Consider the following 27628-nt stretch of genomic DNA (forward strand, 5'->3'; position numbering starts at 1 on the left):
TGAAACAAACAAATAAAACAAAGAACTAAAAAATACAAAAGTAGAAGAAAAAATTTCAGTATATTTTAAAAAGACAAGTAAAATGGAAAAAAAAGAAAAAAGAGAGAGAAAGAGTGCTTCCATCTATCTACCATATATTCTGGCGTACAAGGCTACTTTTTAACCAAAGCAAATCTTCTCAAAAGTCAGAGGTCATCTTATACACGGGAGTCATCTTATACGCGGGAGTCGTCTTATACGCTGGAGTAGCCTTATACATGGGAGTAGCCTTATACGCTGGGAGTTATCTTATATGCCGGGAGTTGTCTTATAGAGCAGGTGCTGATACTTCCCATCTAGATTGGAGAATCTGTGGTTTCATTATGTTCTTCTTTTTCCCTTTAGATATTCTATAATTGGTAGTCAATCCAGCTTTTTCCTCAGTTTTCCCTGTTGGGGTGTTAGTAATTGGGTTAATCTGTCCATATTCATAATTTCTGTGATTTTTATTAGCCAATCTTCAATTGGGGGTGTTTTCTTCATTCCCCATTTTCTAGTGTAAATGATTCTTGCAGCTGTTATCAGGTAGTAAAAAAAGTATCTCTTTGTTTTTCTCTTTTTCTATATCCAACATTCCTAGTATAAAATATTCTGGTTTTCATTCAATTTTTATAACCAATATTTTCTGGATTTCCTCCTGTATATTTCTCCAATATTAGCAACGCCACATCTCCATCACGTGTGGAAAAAAGTTCCTGTTTGGGCTTTGTACTTCCAACATTTATTTTGTATTGTTTTGTAACATTTTGCAAGTTTTGTGTAGTGATGTATCGCTGGCACATTATTTTATATCAATTTTCTTTTAAATCATAAGTTTTTTTAATCTTATTGTTCCAATTTTCCCCCAATCTTCCATTCTTATTGTATGGCCTATATTTGTGGCCCACTTGATCATGCATTCTTTGACCTGCTCTGTTTCTGTAATCCATTCTATTTTTTTGTAATTTTCGGAATTTCTTTCATCTCCATTTTCATTATTCTGTCCCCAGAGGCAGCCCTAGGTAATTTTCAATGGTAAGCAAACAGTATCACCCCCCCCCCCCACACACACACACACCGCCCCAAACCAATCACTGATATCTCGTATTTTCTGTTCATTATGGGAGTTTTGTGTGCCATATTTGGTTCAATTCCATCATTGGTGGAGTCCAGAATGCTCTTTGATTGTAGGTGAACTATACATCCCAGTAACTACAACTCACATATGTCAAGGTCTATTTTCCCCCAAGAGCGCCTCAAGAGTGCCCCTGGGCAAAATCAACTATACTGCGAATGCTTGCTTTGCATAATGGGTTGAGCCGCCCCTGTCTGTCCTCAAAAATAATGCTTCACAGTAAATCCGATGTTCTTGTGATCGCAACTTAATTTTGGCATGTTTCAGTATATCTGTAATTTTTTAAGCTTATAGAACTTATAGAAAGGTGAGATATAAAGAAAATGGAGGAGGAAGAGGAGGAATCATAGAATATAACCATTGGAAGAGACCACGGGGGCCATCTAGTCCAACCCCCTGCCATGCAGAAGGAGGAAGGGAAGAAGAAGAAGGTGGAGGAGGTGGAGGAGACAGGGAAGCAGCAGCAACAGTTCTAAGACTTAGACAGCCATGCTGAAAGCTATGAGAAGTCTTCAATATCTGCCATCTCCTGCTGTGGAGCAGGATCCCCACTGCGTCATCCCTCAATTTCCTGGACCACTGACACCAGGAGATGGACACCAGGACATACAACTCTTGACTGATTCTAGAGGTTGAGTTGTGAGAAAACCTTGTGATCATGCTGAAAAAGGAGAATTTCTCAGTCTTGTATGCTAGTGCAAGAAGTAAAATCAACCTGAAGCAACCTATACAGAAAGAAAGATATTAATGTAACAGATCTGATGGTAGTACCTGCTTTCCAGCTATATCACAGAGCTCTTTGCCTCAAGCCCTAAGCTGGAAACTGCCCAAAGGCTACATAACAGGAATGCATATTATAGGAGGCATTGTCTCCATATGAATTGTTGGTTGACACAATGATGGGGAACCAGAAGAGGTTATACTTCCCAGTCCTGCCATGATAGGCAGATGAATGCATATTGATCACTCATGCAGCCTCAGCTGTAAGGCTCTTCAGTGGCTCATTTCTTTTGCAGACAGCAACAACAAACAAGGCTTCAAACCAACAAAAACACCAGATCATACTTGGAATCCATTTCCTTCCTCCTATTTCCTCTGTGTGCTTCTGGAGGCTGTTTCTGGTCATGGTACAAGTGGTTTGTTAGATACAGAATTGCATTATGCAGCATAGTCTTAGCAAATGATCATGGCAAACACAAAGGAACAGGGCTCATGACAAACTCAATATGCTGCACTGCCAGCATCACAGAGCACCTTCAAATTGTCATTTTATGCAAACAGTATTCTCTATCGTCCATCTGTCTTCCTAGCCTTCTGCACAGGAAAGAGACATCCAAACCCCACACGGCTGTTGCAAAATAGAAATTGCTTGCTTTATTTGCAGGAACAGGATATGTTTGGAAACTGACCATATTTCTTCAGTGCGATCCCTGTATCTGCAGGAGCTATGTTTCTGAACTTATCATGGAAACAAGAAATCATGAATGACAGCCAGACCTATTGAAATCAATGGCTTTTATTCCTCTCCACTTTGAACCTAATGAATTTTACCAGCAATGTTTCAGAAAGACCTCTCATGTTTTTTCACTATTTCAACAGTGGTGCAATGGGTTAAACATTTGTGCCGGCAGGACTGAAGACTGACAGATCAGAGGTTCACATCTGGAGACAGCACGAATGAGCTCCTTCTGTCAGTTCCAGCTCCCCATTCAGGGACATGAGAGAAGCCTTCCACAAGGATGGTAAGACATCAAAACATCTGGGCATGCCCTGAGCAACGTCCTTGCAGACAGCCAATTCTCTCACACCAGAAGCGACTTGCAGTTTCTCAAGTCACTCCTGAAACACACACACACACACACACAAAATCTCTTTCAAAAACGATGCCCTGTTGAATTCTGAGTTTCTCTATATGAGCTTTCAATTTGAAACTCACCACTGCAATTTGGGCAACAACCCAAAATTCTTTGTTAAATTTTGAAGCAGTTACCACAATGTCATAATAAATTATGTGATAGGCCTCCTTTTGCATTCTGTAAGCCCCCACCCCAATGAGAAATTTCCAACTTTTTGACTTGAAAGGTAATCTTGCCACATTGATAACTTTGCTCCCAACACATGAACCAAAATTTCTTTCTTGGCAACGATAGTCCATATTCTGGTTACATCCCATATAGACTACTGCAACACATTCTACATGAGGTTCCCTGTGAAGCTTCAGTTGGTTCAATGGGGGGCAGGCAGATTATTCACTGGAGTGGCGTACAGGGAGCATACAACCCTCCTGTTATGCCAGCTCCTCTGGCTGCTAGTCTGCTACTGACCAGGGAAGGGACAAAGGACTCTTGTCTGTTGGAGCTAGGTGTGAATGTTTCAACTGACCACCTTGATTAGCATTTGATGGCTTGGCAGTGCCTGGGGCAATCTTTTGTTGAGAGGTGATTAGATGTCCTTGTTTGTTTCCTCTCTGCTGTTGTGCTGTTGTAATTTTAGAGGTTTTTTAAATACTGGTAGCCAGATTTTGTTCATTTTCATGTTTTCCTCTTTTCTGTTGAAATTGTCCACATGCTTGTGGATTTCAATGGCTTCCTACTGTGTAGTCCGACATGGTGGCTGTTAGAGTAGTCTAATCACCTCTCAACAAAAGATTGCCCCAGGCACTGCCAGGCCATCAAATGCTAATCAAGGTGGTCAGTTGAAACATTCACACCTAGCTCCAACAGACAAGAGTCCTTTGTCCCACCCTGGTCATTCCACAGATATATAAACCCCTTTTCCTAGTTCCAACAGACTTCACTACCTCTGAGGATGCTTGCCAAAGATGCAGGCGAAACGTCAGGAGAAAATGCCTCTAGAACATGGCCACATAGCCCAAAAAAACCTACAACAACCCAGTACTTCTTTACATTTCCCCCCTACAATTCCCTTTAACATTTCACAGATGAAAACCAGGACACATGTGGCCAAGCAATACTACAGTCTGGACAAAATGCCCAAAGTCAACTGCTTCGAATACAAACATTCTCTAATGCCTGTTAATGCATGAGCATCTGGGGAAGGCAATATGAAATAAAAGAGTTGGAAGAGACCACAAGGACCATCCAGTCATTCACATTTGTCACTGCATCTAGGTAGCAAAATCACACCAGAGTTTTCTTACCAGCTGTTGGCCTTTTGGTCCCCATCCAGCATATTGGAGCTTTGTGTTGCTAACTTCAGGAGGGTACAAATTCTGAGGTTCTCTGTAAGAAAATAGAGAAAATGTTGAGTCACGGAGCATTTTCTTCTACATTCTAGCCCAAGAATAACTTTAGGCTTTTTCCAGACTTGCAAAGCACTTGTCTTGATTGGCTTCCATTTAGAAAACTGTGTAAAATACAGCATGGTATGTTGAGAGAGAGAGCTGGGGACATTTTTTTTTTCATTTTGGATTTTAAGTTTGGATTTTGCCATATCATGTGAATTTTGTTATGTCCATTTCATCCTACTTTATAATAACGATAATCCAAATTTCCGCAGAAAACCCAAGATTTCAGTTTCATAAACAAATGCAATAACTCATAACTTCAACAGACTAGACCAGGCATGGGCAAACTTCAGCTCTCCAGGTGTTTTGGAATTCAACTCCCACAATTCCTAACAGCCGGTACTATTATTTTTGTTGCTACTTCATAACTGTAATTTTGCTCCTGTTATGAATCGTAATGTAAATATCGGATATGCAGGATATATTTTCATTCACTGGATGAAATTTGACACAAATACCTGATACGCCCACATTTAAATGCTGGTGGGGTTGGGGGGGGGGTTGATTTTGTCATTTGGAAGTTGTAGTTGCTGGGATTTATAGTTCTCCTACAAACAAAGAGCATTTTGAACTCCACCAATGATGGACTTGTATTAAACTTGGCACACAGAATTCCCATGGCCAACAGAAAATACTGGAAGGGTTTGATGGGCATTGACCTAGAGATTTGGAGTTGTAATTCACTTACTACATCCAGAAAGCACTGTGGACTCAAACAATGATGGATCTGGACCAAATTTTGCATGACTATTCAATATGCCCAAATGTGAACATTGGTGAAGTTTTAGGAAAATAGACCTTGACCTCTGGGAGTTGTAGCTGATGGGATTTATAGTTCACCTACAATCAAAGAGCGTTCTGAACCCACCAATGACAGAATTGGGTCAAACTTCCCATACAGAACCCTCATGCCTTGAAGGGACTCGCTGGCACGAGCCTCCCTGCTGCCTTGCATGCTCTCCCTCACCTGCGCATGCACACCACCCTGCCATGTGCTGTGCATGCCTGCTCTCCCCTCCCCACTTGGAGTCTCAGAAACAGCCCTCCTCTTGGCTGAGAAGCTGGCCAATCACAGCAAATGAGGGCTTTTGGTGGGAGGATTCGCCATCTGTTTCCAAAAAGGAACAAGAAAGACGGGTGGAGAGATCTTCAGCCTTCTCTGCCAAAGGGGTTCCTAAGACCATCAGAAATATATGTTTTCTGGTGGTCTTTGGCAACCCCTCTGAAACCCCATCACAAACCCCCCAGGGGTCCCAACCCCCAGGTTGAGAAACACTGCTTCAGGGAGTATCTGGAGTATATCTACTTCATTTTATGATCACAACAACCCTATGAGTTCTTGGATGCTTGCCATAGATGCAGGTGAAACATCAGGAGAGAATGCCTCTAGACCATGGCCATATAGCCCGAAAAAACCTACAACAACCCAGTGATTCCGGCCATGAAAGCCTTCGACAATACCTATGAGTTCTTTTTATAAATGGCTTACATTCCCCATCTATTATTTGCAATATACATTTCATTTATCTCTGATAGCAAACTCCTTTTAACATTATTAGCACTTATTTCCAGTATTCACATGGAAGACTGATGATGATAGGTGGAGTTGGGCAGGTAGAAAAGCCTTATGAGTCCATTAATGCATCAACTACTTCCGATGATAATGTTTTTCTCCATTTGTCTCCCTCTCTCCTTGTCTCTGAGAGAAAGAAAATGTGAGAGAGGAGAGGAGAGAGACTAATTCACAAGGCAAAGAACTTTGGCATCTCTTCAATTTCCTTTGCATCTGATATGCAAATTAACTGGAGAGTGGAATACTATTTGTACTATCTGTTGAATACCGATCTGTCACAGCTCCTTTCCCAAAGAATCTTTTCTGTTTGCTCTTTTGAAACTCTGACTGCGTTTAAAAATAAAAACCAAGATTGAGCATGGCAAATAGGATTTGGGAACAGAAACTAGACAGCTCATTCAATAATCTATATCAGGAGTGGGAATCCACGGGAATAAATGCAGCCCTGGAGGAGTGCTGACCAGTGCATCCTTTGAGTCCTCCATACTCTCAAATTGTGGCCTACCATGATATTCAAAGAGCCAAAAATGGTTCTCTAAGCTCTGGAGAAAGTCCTCCTCTTATTACATTAATAAGAAGTGGGCCTGGTTTGGTCTCTTAAAAAACAAACACCCATATGCACAAATCACTTTTCGGATGTATTATTTCTTCCAAACATATAAATCAGTGGTTCTCAACCTTCCTATTTCCACAGCTCCTTAATACAGTTCCTCATGTTGTGGTGACCTTCAACTATAAAATTATTTTCATTGCTACTTCGTAACTGTAATTTTGCTACTCTTCTAAATTGTACTGTAAATATCTGATATGTAGGATGTATTTTCATACGCTGGACCAAATTTGGGACAAATACACAATACGTCCAAATTTCAATACTGGTGGGATTGGGGAGGAATTGATTTTGTCATTTGGGAGTTGTAGTTGCTGGGATTTATAGTTCACCTACAATCAAAGAGCATTATGAACTCCACCAATGATGGAATTGAACCAAACTTGGCACGCAGAACTCCCATGGCCAACAGAAAATACTGGAAAAGTTTGGTAGGCATTGACCTTGAGTTTTGGAGTTGTAGTTCACCTACATCCAGAGAGCACTGTGGAGTCAAGCAATGATGGATTTGGACCAAACTTGGCATGGATCCTCAATATTCCCATATGTGAACACTGGTGCAGTTTGGGGGAAAACTAGTCCTTGACATTTGGGAGTTGTAGTTGCTGGGATTTATACTTCACCTACAATCAAAGAGCATTCTGAACCCCACCAACAATAGAACTGGGCCAAACATCCCACACAGAACCCTCCTGGCCAACAGAAAATACTGTGTTTTCTGGTGGTCTTTGGCGACCCCTCTGATGCCCCCTTCGCAACCCCCCCCCCCCAGCAGTACCAACCCCGAGGTTGAGAAACGCTGATATAAGTAATGGAGGCACAGTGGGTCTGCAGTTCATATTGGATGGGATATTAATAGTTCACTACAAGTCATGACATAGGCAGCAGAAACTTTGCAGAAGCAATAGAATCAGAGTCAAAGTTTCAGTTTGGGAGATTTGGGCATGAAATGGTATGCCATCACTCTTTTCTTGCATATTTAACTTGCACAATAAGAATGCTCAGTTAGATGGATAATGAGTAATGGACTATGATAGATGCCGAACAGCTGGTGAGTGCAATTTTTTGCCAGAAGGGGAGGCACCCTCCACTTCCAGACTGTCTGTCTTTAATATCAGTTTGACATATTGAGATATAGCTTTCAACAAAATCAAAGCTTGCTCTTACAGACAACTCATGAACTGGATTATCCTCTCATGGACTTCCTTTCAACTACGGGCTGAATTCAAAGTGCTGGCGTTGGCCTTTAAAGCCCTAAATAGTTCCGGCCCAAGCTACCTATCTGACCACATCTCTGCCTATGAACCCACCAGGAGTTTGAGATCTTCCGGGGAGACCCTGCTCTCGATCCCGCCTGCTTCTCAAGCTCGGCTGGCAGGGACGAGAGATAGGGCCTTCTCGGTGGTGGCTCCTCGGCTGTGGAACGCCCTTCCTACGGACATTAGACTAGCACCATCTCTAATGGTATTCCGCAAAAAGGTGAAGACCTGGATGTTTGTGCAGGCGTTTGAGTAATTTAGTGCAATCTGGTAATGGAACATAGGAATGGAACAATGGACGACGAACCTGGACTACGCTTGGATGATGAGAAGATTGGGTACGGTTGTTTTTTGTAATAATTGTGCATTGTAATTGCTTATTGGTAATTTATGGATAATGTGTTAAGTCAATTGTTATATGTTGTATGGAACCACTGCTGTTTCTACTGTTTCTACTGTTTGTGAACCGCTGTGAGTCGCCTTCGGGCTTGAGATACAGCGGTATATAAGCAAAGTAAATAAATACATTCTTAAGGAGTAATCGATGGTCGAACCAAGATAGTCAGCAAAGATGATAGTTTGGCCAGAAACAGAGAAAGCTAGTGCTCTTGGCTTCGTACATGAGAGTGTGTGCTTTTCTTTTTTTTTTTGTCGTGTCAGGAGCGACTTGAGAAACTGCAAGTCACTTCTGGTGTGAGAGAATTGGCCGTCTGCAAGAACATTGCCCAGGGGATGCCAGGATGTTTTGATGTTTTATCATCCTTGTAGGAGGCTTCTCTCATGTCCCCACATTAGGAGCTGGAGCTGATAGAGGGAGCTCATCCGCGCTCTCCCTGGATTCAAACCTGCGACCTGTCGGTCTTCGTTCTGCTGGCACAGGGGTTTAACCCACTGTGGGCTCAGAGTGTGTGCTCATAACCACGCACACATATAGGATTTTTTTTCTTGCACAAACACAAATGGAAATTTTTAGCAAGTGTTCCTTATACATCAGACTTCAACTGACAAAATGTCATCTCCTAAAGCAGTGGTTCTCAACCTATGGGTCCTCAGATGTTTTGGTCTACAACTCCCAGAAATTCTAACAGCTGGTAAACTGGCTGGGATTTCAGGGAGTTGTAGGCCAAAAACCTGGGGATCCACAGTTGAAAACCACTGCCCTAAAAGATATAGGTTTCCCTGATATAATGATGAAAAATATCCCATATTTAAATAGAGGCTCAAAAGCCCTTTTGCTTAAAGCATCTCTTCTTTAATTACCTGGTCCTCAAACAAAACGGAAGGGCATCAGAGTCCTAATCCTAAATTCTGTAACCCCTCAGTATCCATTAGATACTGGTTCTATGGATCAAATCCATAAATGCTCAAGTCTCATATATGTTGTATCCCCATATATTGCATTATTACAATTTATGTATGTGTCCATACCTCTCAGAAGGGGTTGGTTTAACCTCTGGTTTGCTGGTAAAGCTCAATTACTGTGTCGTGAAATGATGCATGTCTAAACAGTGTTCTGATTTAATGTTTCAGCTTGTCATTTCAGCTAAGCTGGGACATTGTTTGCAGAAGGACAAGCAGAGCAAGGAAAGGGACAAGCTCTCTTTCCATCCTCATCAGGTTTTTTAGAGTAAGCAGGTATCATTACCTGGGCTTAAAAACATTCTTGTAAGCCAACTTGTTTTCTATTTGACAGAAATATTGCAATGAAAAAGGCCAAGACAGTCCCATCATCTTTCTAAACAAACAGTCTGTGCCATGTTCAGGCCTCTAACTAAGACTTTGGAGAACAAACTTGGCACGGAGGAGGCACAATCCCAATTATGAACAATCATCCAGAGCATGTCCTGTCCGTTCCTCCTGATGCATCATCCTTCACCAAAAACAAGCGTCAATTACAAGCAGAACCTATTGCAGAAACCTGCTTGGATAACTGATTAGGGATGATGTAAGACGGCCTTCCTCCAACAACATACCTTTGTTCCTGCCATAGTTTTGCCACAGATAGAAAGCCAAGAAGATTTTTCTTTGCTTTTCAGGACTCCCTGTAATCTATTTTTAAAGCTGAGGAAAAATAACAATGTCAGCTATTGATCTTCTCCTGATTAGATGATGCAAGTCTACAAAGCCTTTCTAGTTTATTTCCAAAGTCTACAGTAGCTTCACAAACAACCACAGATGAAAAAGAAATTTAATTTTGTGAGTGTTTTGCTGGGCAATTCAGGAAGGCATGCGTTTTGCAGCAATGGCATTTGCTGCTAGAAATAGTTTGCTGGTCTCATTCTGAATCTGAGCAATATCTTTTGCACATCGGTTGGTTGTGCAAGCTGGTGGGAGAAAAACATTTGTAGCAGAATTGAGGAATGGTGGTTGATGGATATAGACATTTCATTTGACTATGGTGAACTGGAGTGGAGAAAAACCATTTTTATAACAAATGTAAAAACCCGACACTCCTATTTGAACAGGTTGGCAGTAATGGGTTTGCCACAACACTTCCTATAACTGGAAAAAGTCTGTTCTCTGCTTGAGTTACGAAAGCATTCCTTTTTGCCTCCTCCTTCCAACATTGCCACTTTCTCCTTTCTATTGGGTCTGTGAATGTCAAGGAGCTGCTATAGCTGAAAGTAAATCAGCTTATTTTTCTTTCTGTCACTCCTTGACTACACAAAACTAGGGTACATGAAAGAAGGGCGCACAACACTTTCATAGGATCTATCTACATGGTAGAATTGTAACAATTTGATACTACAGTTGTCCATATTTGTGATTTTGACTTCTGCTATAGTTCAGATGAGTGGTCTGGAATTTCTAGCCAGAATTTTGACCACCTCACCAAATTACAACCATGGGATTCCATGGGATAAAATCATGACATTTAAAATGGCATCAAACTCTCAATATACAGTATAATACACAAAATGTGACCTTTATCAGAGGTTATATATGAGGGAGGGTGAGATGGGTGTGAAAAAAAATATTATGAATGGGATGTATGTGCAAAATTATGAATTAATTTTTGGGCAGGTTTTTAAACAGAGAATCCAATTCCTTTTGAGATCATGCTTTGACAAAAATGCAACTATAGACCGATTCATCCACCCCTGCCTTGAGGCCCTTCTTCCAAACACCATCTCAATAAACCTCAGAAGTGAATCCAATGCTGAACATGACAGAATACAGCTCTCAACAAAATCAAAGCTTGCTGTTATGGACAACTTGTGAACTGGGTTATCCTCTCATGGTCAACCTTACAACTGCATTCTTAAGGAGCAATCCATGGTGGACCCAAGGTAGTCAGCAAAGATGATAGTTTGGCCAGAAATATAGAAGGATAGTGGTCTTGGCTACATGCATAAAAGTGTGTGCTCACAACCATGTACAGATATAGGATGCTTTTTTTTCTTGCACAAACACAAATGGAAAATTTAGCAAGTGGCCTTTATCCATCAGGCTTTAACTAAGAAAGTGTCCTCTCCTAAAAGACTAACAGCAGAAAAAATGAGGTCTTGCTTCATTTTTATTTGACAACAAAGTGTAGAAACTGAAGGACAGAGTGTGTTGACTAAATGAGTAAGGTTTTTTTTCCTTTCAAAATCTTCACCTTAAGAGCCATAAAATAACAACCCCTGGATTCTTTCTGAGTGTTTCATAAATCGATAGGTACTCTCTGTTATGTCTGGCACTTGTTGATTCTTCCATCTCCGTTCTTGCTTCTGACGGTTATATTAAATACATCATCTTTTCCCAGGGTCCAATTTAGCTCATCTCCTGTCTTCTTCCTCTGTGACTTCCCTTGGGGCCTCATTTGAAGAACAGTGGCAGGTAAACAAGGATTTTGGGATGTGGGCTTCAAATGTTATTGCATTACTGAATTCAGGGAAATGTTTCCAACAAGCTCACCTTGTTACATACCCTGACATTGTCATTTCTCTCTAACTACTCAGCAAGGAATTGTCCAATTAATTTTGTTCCATTCTGCCAGGATACTTTTGGGTATAAGCACTGGGTCCTTGAACCGGTGCTTGGCAGCTGTGACGGTCTGGATGAGGTTGAACAAATTGAAACTGTATCCAGACAAGACAGAGGCACTCCTGGTTAGTCATATGGCTGAGCAGGGTGTAGGGTTACAGTCTGTGCTGGATGAGGTTACACTCCCTCTGAAGGCTTCACAGCTTGGAAGTGATCCTGAATTCATCACTGAGCCTGGAAACCCAGCTCTCAGGTTTCCAGGGGAGCTTTTCCACAATTAAAATGTGTACACCAGTTGCGCCCATACCTTGGGAACTCAGACTTGGCCACAGTAGTCCACGTTTTAGTTACATATCAATATCACTGTCCCCTTGTGAGATTTCTAAATCAGTTCATGACTCCGCAATTCAAGCCATTTCTATCCATGTAAAGTGAAACCATAGAAACCAAAGTGTCCAAATGATAAAATGAATGTTGTTTGCAACTGGAATTAAAGTGAATGAGTATTTTGCCGGTCATTAGCTTCAGCAGGGATTTGTCCATCCTAAATGGGTATATAAGCGCAGTAAATAAATAAATAAATAAAAAAATAAAAAAGCCCCTCTCAATAGGATGCCTGCCTTCATTTGCCAGGAATAAATAAGTCCGTATCTTGTGCAAAGGAGTAAACAGACCAAAATCTGACATCCACTATGGCAATATTGAAAAATCAGAGGGGAAACAATTCACTCTTCCAGGATTCACTGTTTGCAACTCAAAATAGCCACTGCTGAATGAATAACCTCCAAGACTGGGTCCAATACAAATACAGAAAGAAATCCAAGGGCTATGGTTCAAATCCACATTTGGTCATTATTTGATCTTGGACAAAAAGTCTCACTCTCTTTGCTGCAATAGGAGCCGAAGTTAGATCGGCTCTGAACAAATCTTGCCAAGAAAACCCCATGATAGGGTCACTGCATGTTGGAAACTATTTGAAGGCACATAACAACCACAATTTTCATAATACTACTTTGAAGGTATTAAAACAACAGTGTTTTATTAAGCTTTCACTCAAAATAATATCATTAGAGTCAACTTTATGGAACCTCCAATGCAGATGATTTTGTGGGGCCTCTGAGATACATTTCAAGTCATTCGAAAGTATACCGTATCGCCACAGAAAACTATGGTGTTATCTGTTTACAGTACAGTGTTGGAAGTTATAGTAACACTGGAGTCCACGAGATGGCACTGCTGTGCAGCATGATTTTCATTAGGAACGAATAAAATACCACAAAAAGGAAGATGGACAAAGGTGCCCAGATTCCTTGTTTGTGGCTCTGCTAATAAACCTCTAATGTGAACATCTGTTGCTGCAAATGTGCACATTAATAGGTCATTCTGCTGGAAAATAAAAATAATAAGAGGTGGTCTTCTGGATAATGGGGCTGTTTGAACTTGAAGCTTTTGCTCAAAAGGCTAGAGAGCTCCCAGGCTGGAAAACAATGATATGATTTGCATGGCGGGGGGGGGGGGGGGGGGGAGGATACTCAGTAAAAGGTGTTGAAGATATAACACACATTATAGGTATGTGTATGTATGAGGGTTATCCGGAAAGTAAGGTTGCAAGATTTTTTAAAAAATACAAAGAATGAATATATTTTAATAAAACTTGCATAGATTGTAGCATAGGTATTACATTATTTTTTCCACATGATCAACATTCAGTTCAATACATTTTGTCATATGTGGGATGAATTTTTGATTCCCGTTTCCCTCTGCTTTTTTCAGCCACTTTGTCACTTCGATTTTCACCTTGTCATCGTCAGAAAAGTGTTTTCCACCAAGGTGTTTTTCAATTTAGTGAACAGACAATAGTCACTGGGTGCAAAATTGGGGTTGTGAGAGGGATGTCTTAAAACATCCCAATTAAATGAAGTCAACAACTGTTGTGTTGCATGAGCGGTGTGCAGATATGCATTGTCATGAAGGAGACAGACTCCCATTGTCAGAATCCCACGGTATTTGTTTTGGATGGTTCTGCAAAGTTACTTCATGGTCTCACAATATATTCCATACCCGTTTGGTCACATGCGGTCTTAACATTACGTCCTCTCCATAAACTGAAACGATTTCATGATGAATCGCAGTGGCGTTCATGCCCTTAGCATTTAGGTAGCAAATTACAGTGCAAACTTCACACTTGGAAGGAAATGGAATGAGGATGCTCATCTTTGATCTTCACAACAATACCAGTCGATGAGCTATTGACAACTGGCACTGCTTGTTCACTTCCGCTGGCTTCCCGCAACACAACAGGAATATCAGCTTCCCCCGAGAAAATTCCCTGCGAGAGCTACGTGCCTTGTTAATACACAAATTATAAAGTATTTTATATTTAACATTTTTAATACTATATTTTATTCTGGTTTTATGTACTGTAACAATTTTTGTATGGCTTTTGAAGTACAACAAACAATTTGGAAGGGGAAAGGTTGATATTGCAAGCAACATATTAGTGGAGGAAATATGAATGAAAAGTGTTCAAAAGTAAGATAAAAAAGGAACCTTAAAATCTCCCAATGTTGCTGGTATTTCTCATTTAAAATTACAACACTTATCTTAAACTGGGAGGAGAAGCCATACCTCAGTGCCAGAAAACAGCACATATAGAATGATCAAGGATGTTATTTTACTGGGATTCACTTATCAATTATTACATACATTTATTGGTGGGTTCAGGGTCAGAAATATTACTAGATGGAACAAGTCAAACTGAAATATATTTGGGGCCAACTCTTGGAAATTTCATTCTCTGCATTTGAAGCTGTAATCTTCACATGTCCTACTGAACAGCCATATTTAGGAAGTCTCCTTGCTGCAAGCCACCTAAATCTGCAAATTTCCTTGCAGCCTAAACTGGCCCTATCTATAATATTCAGCTTTACCATATGATTTTGCTTTTCAGGTAAATTAGTCTTTAAGATGGAAGAGAGAGTATGTGATGAACAAGTGAGAGATAGGAGTTGAGAGAGAATGAAAATGAGGGATGGTAATATGTGAAAATGAGACTAGAGATGGTAAAGCTTCTTGCTTGACCCATAAAAGCAAGTTGCTATTATGGGGAAAAGACAGCTCCTAGTATGGGCTTCTACTTTGTAATGTAATGAGGAAGACCACCATGGGCACCAATTTCGAACAGGATCCTGTGTATAATATAACGTTAGTGAGTATATACTCAAATGCTTCTGTACACTGACATATATACATAACATAGTCAATAGACTATGTTAGGGCTAATAGCCATCGACAGAGCTATTTGCTACGCATGATTTCTCCAATCCATTTCAAAGCATTCTAAAGTAGTGGCTGGTGGCATGTATTAACAGAGGTTAATTCCATAATTTAATTATGGAGCAAACAGGTAAGCCCTTAGCCATGCAGACTGGGAATGATGGGACTTGGAGGCTAAGAAAGACTATTATTATTATTATTATTATTATTATTATTATTTTACTGAAACAAAAACACAGTATGTCACAGCAAATGAGATCTATATGCTGGATTTCATATCACAAAATCACAAGTCGAACGTTTCCCAAGATTCTAGCAATGTGTGATGTATTTTCGAATGATGTGTGCAGATCCAAGTAAGATGGCCTTTTGCAGTTGACAGATCTTGATTTTGTCAATGTTTATTGTTTCCAAACGCTGGCTGAGATCTTTTGGCACGGCACCCAGTGCGCCAATGACCACTGGGACCACCTGTACTGGTTCCTGCCAGAGCCTTTGCAGTTCGATTTTGAGATCCTGATAGCGGCTGAGTTTTTCCTGTTGTTTTTCCTCAATGTGACTGTCACCTGGTATAGCGACATCAATAATCCAAACTTTTTTCGTTTCCACAATCATGTACACAACAAACAAGAAATAATGCGTGCAGATCCGAGTAGGGTGGCCTTTTGCAGCTGACAGATGGGAATTTTGTCAGCGTCAAATGTGTTTAAGTACAGGCCAAGATCTTTAGGCAGGCACTGCACCCAGTGTGCCAATCACCACTGGGACCACCTTTACTGACTTGTGCCAAAGTCTCTGTAGTTCGATCTTTAAATCTTCATATCATGTCAGCTTTTCCAGTTGTTTCTCTTCAATCCTGCTATCACCTGGGATTGCAACATTGACGATCCATACTTGGTTTTTTAACACAATCATGAGGTCAGGAGTATTGAGCTCCAAAACACTGTCAGTCTGAATTTGGAAGTCCCAGAGTAGTTTGATGTTTTCATTTTCTGTTACTTTTTCAGGCTTGTGATCCCACCAGTTCTTTGTCGAAGTTGTATTTGTATCCTCCTCCTCCTCCTCCTCCTCCTCCTCCTCCTCCTCCTCCTCCTCCTCCTCCTCCTTCTTATTTTTACCTTGTCTTTCTCCCCGTGGGGACACAAGGTGACTAACACTCCACACTAGGAAAGTTTAAAAGGTGCAATACAAAAGTTAAAAAGCAATTAAAAAGGAATTAAATAGTGATAAAAAAACAAAATTAAACTAGCAGATACTAAAATGGCATTTAAAACTCATCTTCCCTCCAATCCCCCCAATCCCACATTGCCCCCTGAATTAAAAACCACAGCACCACCTGATATTAAAAACCTTCTTCTTTGAAAGCCTGTCTGAATAAAAAGGTTTTATTCTCCTGTCAAATGAAAGCATGGGAAGAAGGGAATTCCAGAATTGTGAAGCAGCCACCAAGAATGAAGGCTCTCTCTCTCTCTCTCTCTCTCTCTCTCTCTCTCTCACTCACTCACTCTCTATCTCTCTCTCTCATTTCCACCAACTGAGCTTGAGATGGAGGTGGGATCAAGAGGGGGGCCTCTCCTGAAGATCCCAAGGGCCGGGCAGTTTCCTACAAAGAGATATAGTCACCCAAATAACCTGGAACTGAACCATCTAGGGCTTTAAAGGTCATCACCAGCACTTTGAATTGTGCCTGGAAACTGACAGGCAGCCTGTGGAACTGCTTCAAGAGGGGGATTGTCTGCTCTCTCCAGTGAGCATCCTGGCTGCAGCTCTTTGGACCAGCTGAATTTTTTGAGCATTCTTCAGAGGGAGCCTCATATAATCCAGGCGGTATGTAACTAAGGCATGGCCAGATCTGGCTTCCCAAGGAATTCGCACAGTTGGCTCTCCAAGCCACCACTGATCCCTGGGCCTCCAGGTTCAGTGCTGAGTCCAGGAGGACCCCCAAACTGAGGACCTGTGTCTTCAGGAGGAGTGTGATCCCATCCAGCACAGTCTAGATCCTTATTCCCTGATCTGCCTTTTGACTGACCAGGAGTATCTCTGTCATGTCTGGATTAAGTTTCAATTTGTTTGCCCTCAACCAGACCATTACTGATGACAGGTACTGATTTAGGGTTTCAAGGTTTGTTTAACTCACCCACTTTGCCTTCAATGTAGTATGTTCCCATCCTGCATTCAGAACTACAAAACCTGAAATTAAGGATTTCAGGTACCAGGCCTGGCAAGATATTGTACTTGGGAAATTATACAGGGTAACAAGTAAGCCTCATACAAATGGGCATATGCAGCTGCATCATGAGCCTGACTCCAAGTGAATGTGATGCAGGCAGAAGCGAATCAGTCAAAATCAGGATGATGAACCAGACATATACTGTATGTCCCCTGCAGCAGAACCAAGGTCTGCTTGCTTGCATCACTGTGATATTGCAAAAACAACATCTCAATCAAAACAGTAGTAACAACTACTCCAAAATCCAAGCACATCAGCAGAACAAGTAAAAGTTGGTCACCAGAGTTTCCCATCTATAGATTCAACCACCCATATCTTGAAAATAATTTTTAAAATCCAAAACAACTACAACAACAAATAAACCTTGATTTTGTTATTTGATATAAGGGAAAGCATTTTATTTTGCTACTGTATATAATGGGACTTGAGCACCTGTGGATTTTTGTATCCATGAAAGATCCTGGAACTAAACCCTTGGCCCACTAGTCTTGTTCGACCACTACATCAGTGGGGCTCAATAGCTTGCCTGCCATACCAAATGGGGATATTTATTTTCATGTCAGGAGCAACTTGAGAAACTGCAAGTCGCTTCTGGTGTGAGAGAATTGGCCGTCTTCAAGGATGTTGCCCAGGGGATGCCTGGATGTTTTGATGTTTTACCATCCTTGTGGGAGGTTTCTCTCATGTCCCTGCATGGGGAGCTGGAGCTGACAGAGGGAGCTCATCTGTGCTCTGCCCAGATTGAAACATCTGACCTGTTGGTCTTCAGTCCTGCTGGCACAAGAGTTTAACCCATTGCACCCATGGGGGCTCCACCAAATGAGGTAGTAAATCAAGTTTAAGCCTGCACTTAAAGGGAGGCATTTAAGACCCCCATACACACAACTGTATAAAATCCACATTGAACTGGATTATATGTCAGTATGGACCAAGATAACCCAGTTTAAAGCAGATATTGTGGATTATTTTGCCCTGATACTCTGAGTTACATGGTTGTGTAGAAGAGCCTAAGGTACTGATTTGACGAATAAGGCCTAGTATCTTAGTTAGAATCATAGAGTTGGAAGGGGCCTCATGGGCCATCCAGTCCAACCCCCTGCCAAGAAGCAGGAAAATTGCATTCAAAGCACCCTCGACAGATGGCCATCCAGCCTCTGTTTAAAAGCCTCCAAAGAAGGACTCTCCACCACACTCTGGAGCAGAGAGTTCCAGTGCTGAACAGCTCTCATGGTCAGGAAGTTCAGACTAAAATCTGCAGAAGATTCACCACTTCACTGGTATGAAGGTCGTCAGAAATTATTGTATCACAACATTATGGAATTTATTTCCACAAGATATGATGATGTTTTATTGTACTGTATTGTACTATTTTAATATGTAATGGTCTGCACTGTTGTTCTTTTATATGTTTGTACTTTATATATGCTGTAAACCGACCTGAGTCCCTCGACGAGGTTAAGAAGGCTGGTATAGAAAACTTCAAAATAAATAAATAAATAAATAAATGATGACCACCAACACTGAAGAGTTGAAAAGGGGACTAGAAAAATCCAAAGTTCACAAAGTTATTAACCATCCATGACCAGTGATAGGATTGGGCATTGAGGAGTGGGTTTCCAGAAACACATCCATTGTGGAAAACCAAATACTGAATTAGACAGACATTTGAGCCATAATTCACAAAAAAAAAGCTATTTTTGGACTGCAAGTTCCAGGATACTCCAGCCACCATAGACATCCGATATGTCATCTTTGGGACTCTTGGCGTTACCATTCAAAAAAGCACATGAAGCCCCAAACTGAGCAATGTTCTTGGATTCTTGAAACAAAAAATGTCTGATGAAGAAGGGCACCTGGATTAGCTGGTATCCATGTGAGTGCTGGTATAGCAATACTGTATTGTCGAAGGCTTTCATGGCTGGAATAACTGGGTTGTTATAGGTTTTTCGGGCTGTATGGCCATCTTCTAGAAGCATTCTCTCCTGATGTTTCACCTGCATCTGTGGCAAGCATTCTCTGAGGATGCTTGCCACAGATACAAGCAAAACGTCAGGAGAGAATGCTTCTAGAACATGGCCATTCAGTCCGAAAACCTACAACAACCCATAGCAACATTGCTATGTTCCCAATTATGAGACAAGGCTGTTGAGGTTAAATTCAATCTGTAGCCTTTTTCATTATTGGACTTGTCAATTTTCATGCCATGCTCAATGGTTAAAATAATGGAACACACAGCGGCATTGTTCAATACATATAATTTGTCTTCCTTGTAGTAGCCTGCTTTAAAAACAATGCCCGTGTTTAAAATACAAATGCTACATTACATCACTTACCCATTAGGCAGTTTTCTGAGGACGTAAAAAGCTGTATACGAATGCCGGTAAATCTGCAGGTTCAAATGAAAATGGAAAAAAAGGGCGGATTAGTAATGTAAAGTGTCAAGAAGCTTGCAATCACAGCCTGGCACCCAGTAAATAATCTGGATTCAGGTATTTGTCTCGTATTTAATTGTATTTGCAAGGGGAAAAATAAGAGATGCAAACCAATTTCCTCCCAGCCAGAGTGAATTGATACACCACTCTCGCCGTTGTGTATTCTTTCCACCCTGCACCTTATTAGAACGATTGACAACTCCTCTCGCTCCAGATGCTCTGTGTCATCACTATGGATACCAGGTCTTTGATTATACCGGGGGCAGAGGCTCCCAGCAATGGCTAAATTTGGAACAGCCATTAATGAGGACACCTTGGTCTGCCAGAGACAGGGCACACAGGTATAACCAAGCTCAACAGGGAAATATCCCATTCACATGGTTCGCATCCATTGTAAATATGCCCAGGCATTGTATATTTGCTAATACTGGAGAGAAACACACAGTGTCCTTCACCAACAATTGTGTTAGAACCCATTGACTTAACCCTTGCGATCTGATCGCATGGAGCAGAATATTTGACCCAAGAAGATGAATTCAGCAGGTTTGCAAGAAAATATCAGCATTGGCGTTGTGCAGTGGGAGGAAAATATTAACGTGTCATCTAGAATCATAGAATAAAAGAGTTGGAAGAGACCTCATGGGCCATCCAGTCCAACCCCCTGCCATGAAGCAGGAATATTGCATTCAAATCACCCCTGACAGATGGCCATCTGTTTAAATCCAGCCTCTGTTTAAAAGCTTCCAAAGAAGGAGCCTCCACCACATTCCGGGGCAGAGAATTGTGGTGCCCAGAATTGGACACAATATTCTACTAGGATGCTAGCTCTCATTGAAGTCTTCAGGAAGATGGTAACATTTATTACAGTATAGATGGGGTATTCATGGGGGATGCATTTCTAGACCTTGCACATTCCTAGACTTTGCACATATGCACAAAACCAGGAGTAATAGCAAAGCCTATTGAAATGAAGGATCTCTTGTCCATGAATACAATAGTGTTATGCTGAAATTCCTAGAATTCAGTAGATACGGGAGTTGTACTGGATATTAAATATACAGAATTTCAGTTGGTTAATATTAATAACTAGCTGTTCCCACCACAGGTTGCTGTGGCAAACCTTCCCTCCCTCTTTCTCTCCTTCTTTCTTTCTCTCCTTCCTTCGGCCTTTTTCTTTCCTTCTCTCCTTTCTCTCCTTCTCTACCTTTTTCCTTCCCCCCTTTTTCTTTCCCTTTTCTCTCTCTCTCCTTTCTTCCTTCTCTACCTATTCTTGGACTGCAACTCCCAACAGTCATCTTGATCGATCTATCTATCTATCTATCTATCTATCTATCTATCTATCTATCTATCTGTCCGTCTGTCCGTCTGTCTATCTACCTCCTGTCTATCTACCTCCTATCTATCTATCTATCTATCTATCTATCTATCTATCTATCTATCTATCTCTACCTAATCTATCTATCTGGAGGATTGCTGGGAATTGCAGTCCAGGAATAGGAAATAGGAAATATGTACGGACTGGGATGCTCTCAAAGAAATCCAAAGAGAAGCAAGCTTGCAGCTTGGAAGCAGTGCATTTGGAGCATCCTCCTCCCCTAAACAACCTGGTCTAGAGTATGCTGGGAGCTGTCGGTTTCGCCCATGCGCTGTATCCTCATTTAGCTTTTTGGGGTTTTTAAGTCCTTTCTGGGGAGCTTTTGGATTTTTGAGTGATAGGCACTTATTGGTCTGTTAGGGGTGTAGTGTCCAAATTTGGTGTCAATTAGTCTAGTGGTTTTTGAGTTATGTTAATCCCACAAACGAATATTACATTTTTATTTATATATATTTTCTGAGGATTCTCATATGTTCTTGTATTTAAAAACTTTACAATCAGGACAGTATATAGAGAATAACAATCAGAAAACAGGGGAATTCCAGACATGAAACAATCAGGGCCAGTTAAAACCTCCCAACAAAGGATTCCCCCGGGCAGGAAGCAGCCAGGCTTTGAAGCTGAAAGGCCATTCAATGCTAATCAAGCTGGCCAATGGCAACATTCACACTTTCCTCCAACAGTCAATAGTTCTCTCCCCCCCCCCCCCATCCTGACATTCCAGAGATATATAAACCCCACTTGTCTAGTTTCCAACAGACCTCACAACCTCTGAGGATGCCTGCCATAGATGTGGGTTTTTTTTCCATGTCAGGAGCAACTTGAGAAACTGCAAATCACTTCTGGTGTGAGAGAATTGTCTGTCTGCAAGGACGTTGCCCAGGGGATGCCCAGATGTTTAATGTTTTATCGTCCTTGTGGGAGGTTTCTCTCATGTCCCCACATGGGGAGCTGGAGCTGACAGAGGGAGCTCATCCATGCTCTCCCTGGATTTGAACCTCCAACCTGTCAGTCTTCAGTCCTGCCAGCTCAAGGTTTTAACCCACTGCACCACCAGGGTCTCCTTATAGATGAGGGTAAAACTTCAGGAGAGGATGCTTTTGGAACATGGCCATACAGCCTGGAAAACTCACAGCAACCCACTCTTCTTGTATTGTTGTTGTGCATACTCAAGTTGTTTCTCACTCACGGCAACCCTAAGGCAATCCTACCATGAAGTTTTCTTGGGATGATTCATTCACAAGGGCTTTGCCGTAGCTTTTCTCTGATATATTTCAATATTGTCTAAGCTTACTAGCCTCGGTTTTGGGCTTCTGCTGAGATCTCAGGCTTGATTTGCTCTCAGACTCATTTATTTGCTTAGGATAGATATACTGCAAGAAATGAACATATCTAAAAATATACAGGTAAACTTTTGGGAAATAAAATGACAATGGCATGGATCATTTTGTACAAAATGGGCAACAACAAAAAGAATAAAACTTTTGAAGCAACCTAGAAATCATTCATCTTGTCTCCAAAATACACCTATGTGTCATTGTCTGGACAGTATTTCTCTGGTTACACATTGGACTCCTCAAAATAGTTTACATAAGTAGGCACATGGGTGTTAGCACACGTGTGCATGCACAAAGATCGTATACTTTTCCTCCCATCTCCAGAATCCTAAAATAGATGATCTGGTATTGCTTTGATATGGAAATGTAGAAACATTTTCACAGTCTGGGGAAAAGCAGCCTAGAAGCTGTTCATTTACTGCAATGCAAATTTTCTGCTGACATGAATCTAAATTTGGATTTTTCCTTTATTTACCTTCAGCACATGATAACAGAGCTTAAAATAGAGTAGGAAAAAGTCTTCCCACTTTGAAAACTATTCTGCATTTGTTTTGACACTTTGCAGCTCACAAAAAGGGAGTTATTGCTAAAAATTTATGAGCAAACCACACTAGAGAATCACCCCAATGATTTGATTTGAATTTTGTTATTTCAAGCTCTGTTGCATATATAATTCTGGATGTTGGAACCCTATATGTAAAATATTTGCAATAAAGTAACACACCTGTGGTTAGTAAAGGTGAAGGTTTCCACTGACATTAAGTCTAGTCTGACAACTCTGGGGGATGAGGCTCATCTCCATTTTTAAGTCAAAGAGTCAGCGTTGTCCGTAGACACCTCCAAGGTCATGTGGACTGCATGGAACACCATTACCTTCCTCCAGAAGCGATACCTATTAATCTACTCACATTTGCATGTTTTCAAACTATTATGGCAGAAGCTGGGGCTAACAGCAGGAGCTCTCCCTGCTCCTTAGATTCAAACCACCAACCTCTTAGTGAGCAAGTTCAGCAGCTCAGCAGTTTAACCCACTGAGCCACCAGCTGTGGTTACTTCTATGGTAATACTCAAAATAAAATACATGTATTTCTGTTGAAAGCAAATGTTAAACATGTTTAATTAGAACGTTCCTTGTTTTTTGTTTTTTCCTTACTTGAAGTTGGATAGATCTAACATTCAGAGAAACATATCTGAGTGGGCTATAATTAGGATTTTGTGGAGATAGATAGATAGTCAAGAAGGAATATCCCAAGGTGTTTGGGAATACATTTTTAACTGACCTTCTCTGCCTTTGAGTCAATGCTGACAGTTCTGCAGCTAAAAACAAGAGAAATTGAACATATTTTCATAGCTGGCTTCTCCTCAAATGACCCCATAAGGTTGCCTTGACCAAGGGCACTTCCTGGAGGACCGCAATGAAGATTTCTGAGAGTGAGCTACACAGCTTTAAATGGCGGAGGTTCTTCCACTCCTTTGGAATGAAAACATGTTGCATTTCTCTGCCTTTCCCTCTCTCTGCTCCCCAACCTGTCCTTCAGTGTCTGTTCTTGAGAATTCACTCTGAAGTGGATTAGCTGATTTGTAACAACGGGGAGATAATTGCCTCACTTCTGTGTGGGAGACATTAGAGTGATGTTCCTTTTTACCACTTGCGGTGTGCTGCCGTGGCAAACCCTGTGGTCATGGAAACACTCTGACTTCTAATTGCCAAGGTGCTTAGTTCTGACATTTCTGATAGTTGTTAATGACATGACTGGGACATCTAAAGAGTAAGAAACACAGAGAAAATGATCCAGTTTTACAAGGCCTTAACCGTACAAGTATGGACATACATATTAGGCCTGGGTAACAACGGAAAAATTTGTTTCTAAAATCGATTTGTATTTGGGGTTTTTTTTTTGTTTCGATATTTAAAATAATTACAAAATTTTCCTTTTAAAAAGTTCGATATTTACAAAATTTTGTAAATGGTAAAAAATTAACGAATCGATTTCCGAAACAATAACGAATCGATTCGTTAATGGCGGACGCGACCGCGAAATACGCTAAAAAAACTCCAAAACCTTCTGAAGCTTCCCTCTCCCTCTGTTGTTGACTGTTGGTGTGATATTATAATTTTTTTTCACTAATTAAACCATAAAACTGGCCCAGACATGCGGAAATAATAACGAAACGACCTCAAACCAATAACGAAACGACTACAATATCGAAATACGAAGCATTTACAAAACGTTTTTGAAAATTCGTTTTTTTTAATAATTGCTCCAGAATGGTTCGTTATCGTTTTGTAATTGAAAAAATTAACGAATTATTAACGAATTACGAATTAACGAAACGAAACCGCCCAGCCCTAATACATATCACTCCTTTCCAAACTGCCATTTTGAGATAAATAAATCTTACAAAATGTAACCAAAATGATGCCATCCAATTGAAAAAAATATTTCCTTGGGTATGTCCATGGAGAGAGTGTGGTCCTGCCAGAGGCGGCCCTAGGTAATTTTCAACAGTAAGCAAAATTCCAAACTCTGGGATTTTGTAGGGCAATTTTAAATTCTAATTGTTGAGATACATCATTGGGGGCAGGAGAGGGATTTGGTTTGCCTCTCTCATTTTATTAATTGGGTTTATATGTGGCCAGAGGCAGCCCTAGGTAATTTTCAATGGTAAGCAAACAATATTCCCCCCCCCCCCACCAATCACTGATATATATTTTCTGTTCGTCGTGGGAGTTCTGTGTGCCATATTTGGTTCAATTCCATCATTGGGGGAGTTCAGAATGCTGTTTGATTGTAGGTGAACTATACATCCCAGCAACTACAACTCACATATGTCAAGGTCTATTTTCCCCCAAGAATGCCTCAAGAGCACCCCTGGGCAAAGTCAACTATACTGCAAATGCTTACTTTGCGTAATGGTTGAGCCGCCCCTGGGTCCTGCACCACAGAGATAAATAGCAGAACTTCCAATATTATACCTGTCCAGACCAATACCTATATCCTATCGGCAACCCTGCCATCACTGGACGGGTTGGTTGAGGTAGATTCTTGCACCAAGGTCCCAAAAGTCCCAGGTCTAAGCCAGTTGCCAACCTTTGCTCCTCCAGGTGTTTTGGCTTTCAGTTCCCATACTTCCTGAGCATTGGACAAGCTGGTGAAGGCTTCTGGAAGTTGGAATCCCTACTACCTGGGAGATCAAAGGTTGGACACTACTGGTCAAGGCTATCCATGGGACAAGCTACTGAAACATGGGCTGTTCCAAAAAAAGATCAATATTCAGCACAGGGAGAAGGCTAGCAAAGTCCAAAGTAAAGCAAAGGAATTAGATGAGAGTGATCAAGGGCAAGGTTCAAACAGCTTGTCGACCCTGAGATCAAGCAAGCAAAGTAACAGTAATTAACAAGCTGGGTCAAACATAGGTCCAGTTCAAGTACCACAGGATCAGTAACAGTCACAGTATTATTTAAAAAGCCCAATAGCTCAAAAACAGATGATCAACAGATATTGCTCCCACAAACTTATCCAGGGTGGATCTAAAGCTTTATTGCCCAGGCTCCTTGCAGAGCATAGCTTTAGAGCAGTGGTTCTCAACCTGTGGGTCCCCAGATGTTTTGGCCATCAACTCCCAGAAATCCTAACACTTGGTAAACTGGCTGGGATTTCTGGGAGTTGTAAGCCAAAACACCTGGGGACCCACAGGTTGAGAACCACTGCTTTAGAGGCTCTTCTGGGAAGATCCCTCACTACTTTGATGATCTCTGTTACAAGAGACCCAAGGTAAGTTTACAACAAGCTTAAAGTAATGTTTAACAAAAAAATTCTGATGTATGAAATACTGTTGTTTTAAAAAGTTCAACTGATAAGCTGGTTTAATTTTAATTGTTAAGTCATAATTTGTGTTTATATGTTGGATTGTTTAAATTTTATTAGTATGAATGTCCTGTTGTTGTATTTGGGTGTTGAATGTTTGCCTTTTATGTTTGGAATCTGCCCCAAGTCCCTTTGGGGAGATAGAGTGGAATATAAATAAAGTTGTTGCTGCTGTTGTTATTATGTTGGCAGTCCAGATTTTTCAATCCCAAAAAGCATGTTCTTGTTAGTGGCACACTTGCTGTCTGTCACTGCTGTGGTTCATCCCACCCCAGTCCAAGTGATATCCTAGTGAGCACCAGAGAAGAATTCTACCTACATGACCTACTTCGGTGCATTTTGATTGAGGAGTTGGAAGATGTGATCTAATACTTGGTAGGAAGTAGAACACAAAATACTTGAGGGAGACTTCTGCATGGAATCTAATTGTCTTGAAGGTATAAACTGAATTAGCTCAGGACAGCTTCATCAGTTGGCAGTCACAATGCTTAAGTTTAGTCCCATCTGATTAGTGTCTATCATCTGGGTGGCATGCATTCCCCAGACTCCACTTCTGCAGCCTCTGAGACTCTCCATCATCCCCTCATACCCCTTGAAATTTCATTGTTTTACATTCTTTGCATACTTTTTGGGCACTTTTTGTTTGAAAAACACCACAGGAAAAGAATCAAATGCATGGAAGCACACCAAGAGACCCCTTTGCCCCGAGAACCTTCTCATAACACCCAAGTAGACCCATTTTTCTCTGTATCACTTCTACATCATTTCAGGCACCATTTAGGGTAGTAAGACAGAGGGAAATGTAGATATTTCAGCTGTCTGTCAGTCTGTCAATCTAGCAGTCTGTAGAAGGGGTTTCTGGCCTGGGTGTCTAATGGGATGGAACTGGCTCTATCCCCCACCCCCAGAAGCTCGTCACAGTTTATTTCAATCTCTGCACTTTTTGGGTTATTAATTATATTATTAATATATCAGCATTACTTGACTTCTTGATCAATTCCTGTTTGAAAAGGTCTTCTGCTTTATGGATTACAGCAAACTCTTTGTGTAGTTCATGAAAAATGATGGATTCCTTTTTAAAAAGTGGAAGTGCAACAGAAAGTAGAACTACAACTGAAGGAAGGGGATATGGAAATTAGGGGAACAAACATCAATAATTTAAGATACACAGTTCATATTACCAGTGGAAAGGTTTGAGACAACGACTGATTAAAGTTAAGGAAGAAAGTACAAAAATA

General features: G+C 41.0%; 1 protein-coding gene across 6 annotated transcripts in view; it reads right to left on the reverse strand.

The window, feature by feature from the left end:
- Nucleotides 1-27628, reverse strand: part of DPP6 (dipeptidyl peptidase like 6) — a 692619-nt gene that overhangs the window by 136193 nt on the left and 528798 nt on the right. For all 6 annotated transcript variants that reach the window (XM_060782596.2, XM_067470371.1, XM_060782595.2 and 3 more), the window contains exons 6-7: nucleotides 19711-19763; nucleotides 4314-4395 (exon numbers count right to left, since the gene is read on the reverse strand). In XM_060782596.2, the coding sequence (XP_060638579.1) occupies nucleotides 4314-4395; nucleotides 19711-19763 (135 nt within the window). The remainder of the gene's footprint in view (nucleotides 1-4313; nucleotides 4396-19710; nucleotides 19764-27628) is intronic.

This window comes from Anolis sagrei, chromosome 6, assembly GCF_037176765.1.
Source record: "Anolis sagrei isolate rAnoSag1 chromosome 6, rAnoSag1.mat, whole genome shotgun sequence".
NCBI classification, from domain to species: Eukaryota; Metazoa; Chordata; class Lepidosauria; order Squamata; family Dactyloidae; genus Anolis; species Anolis sagrei.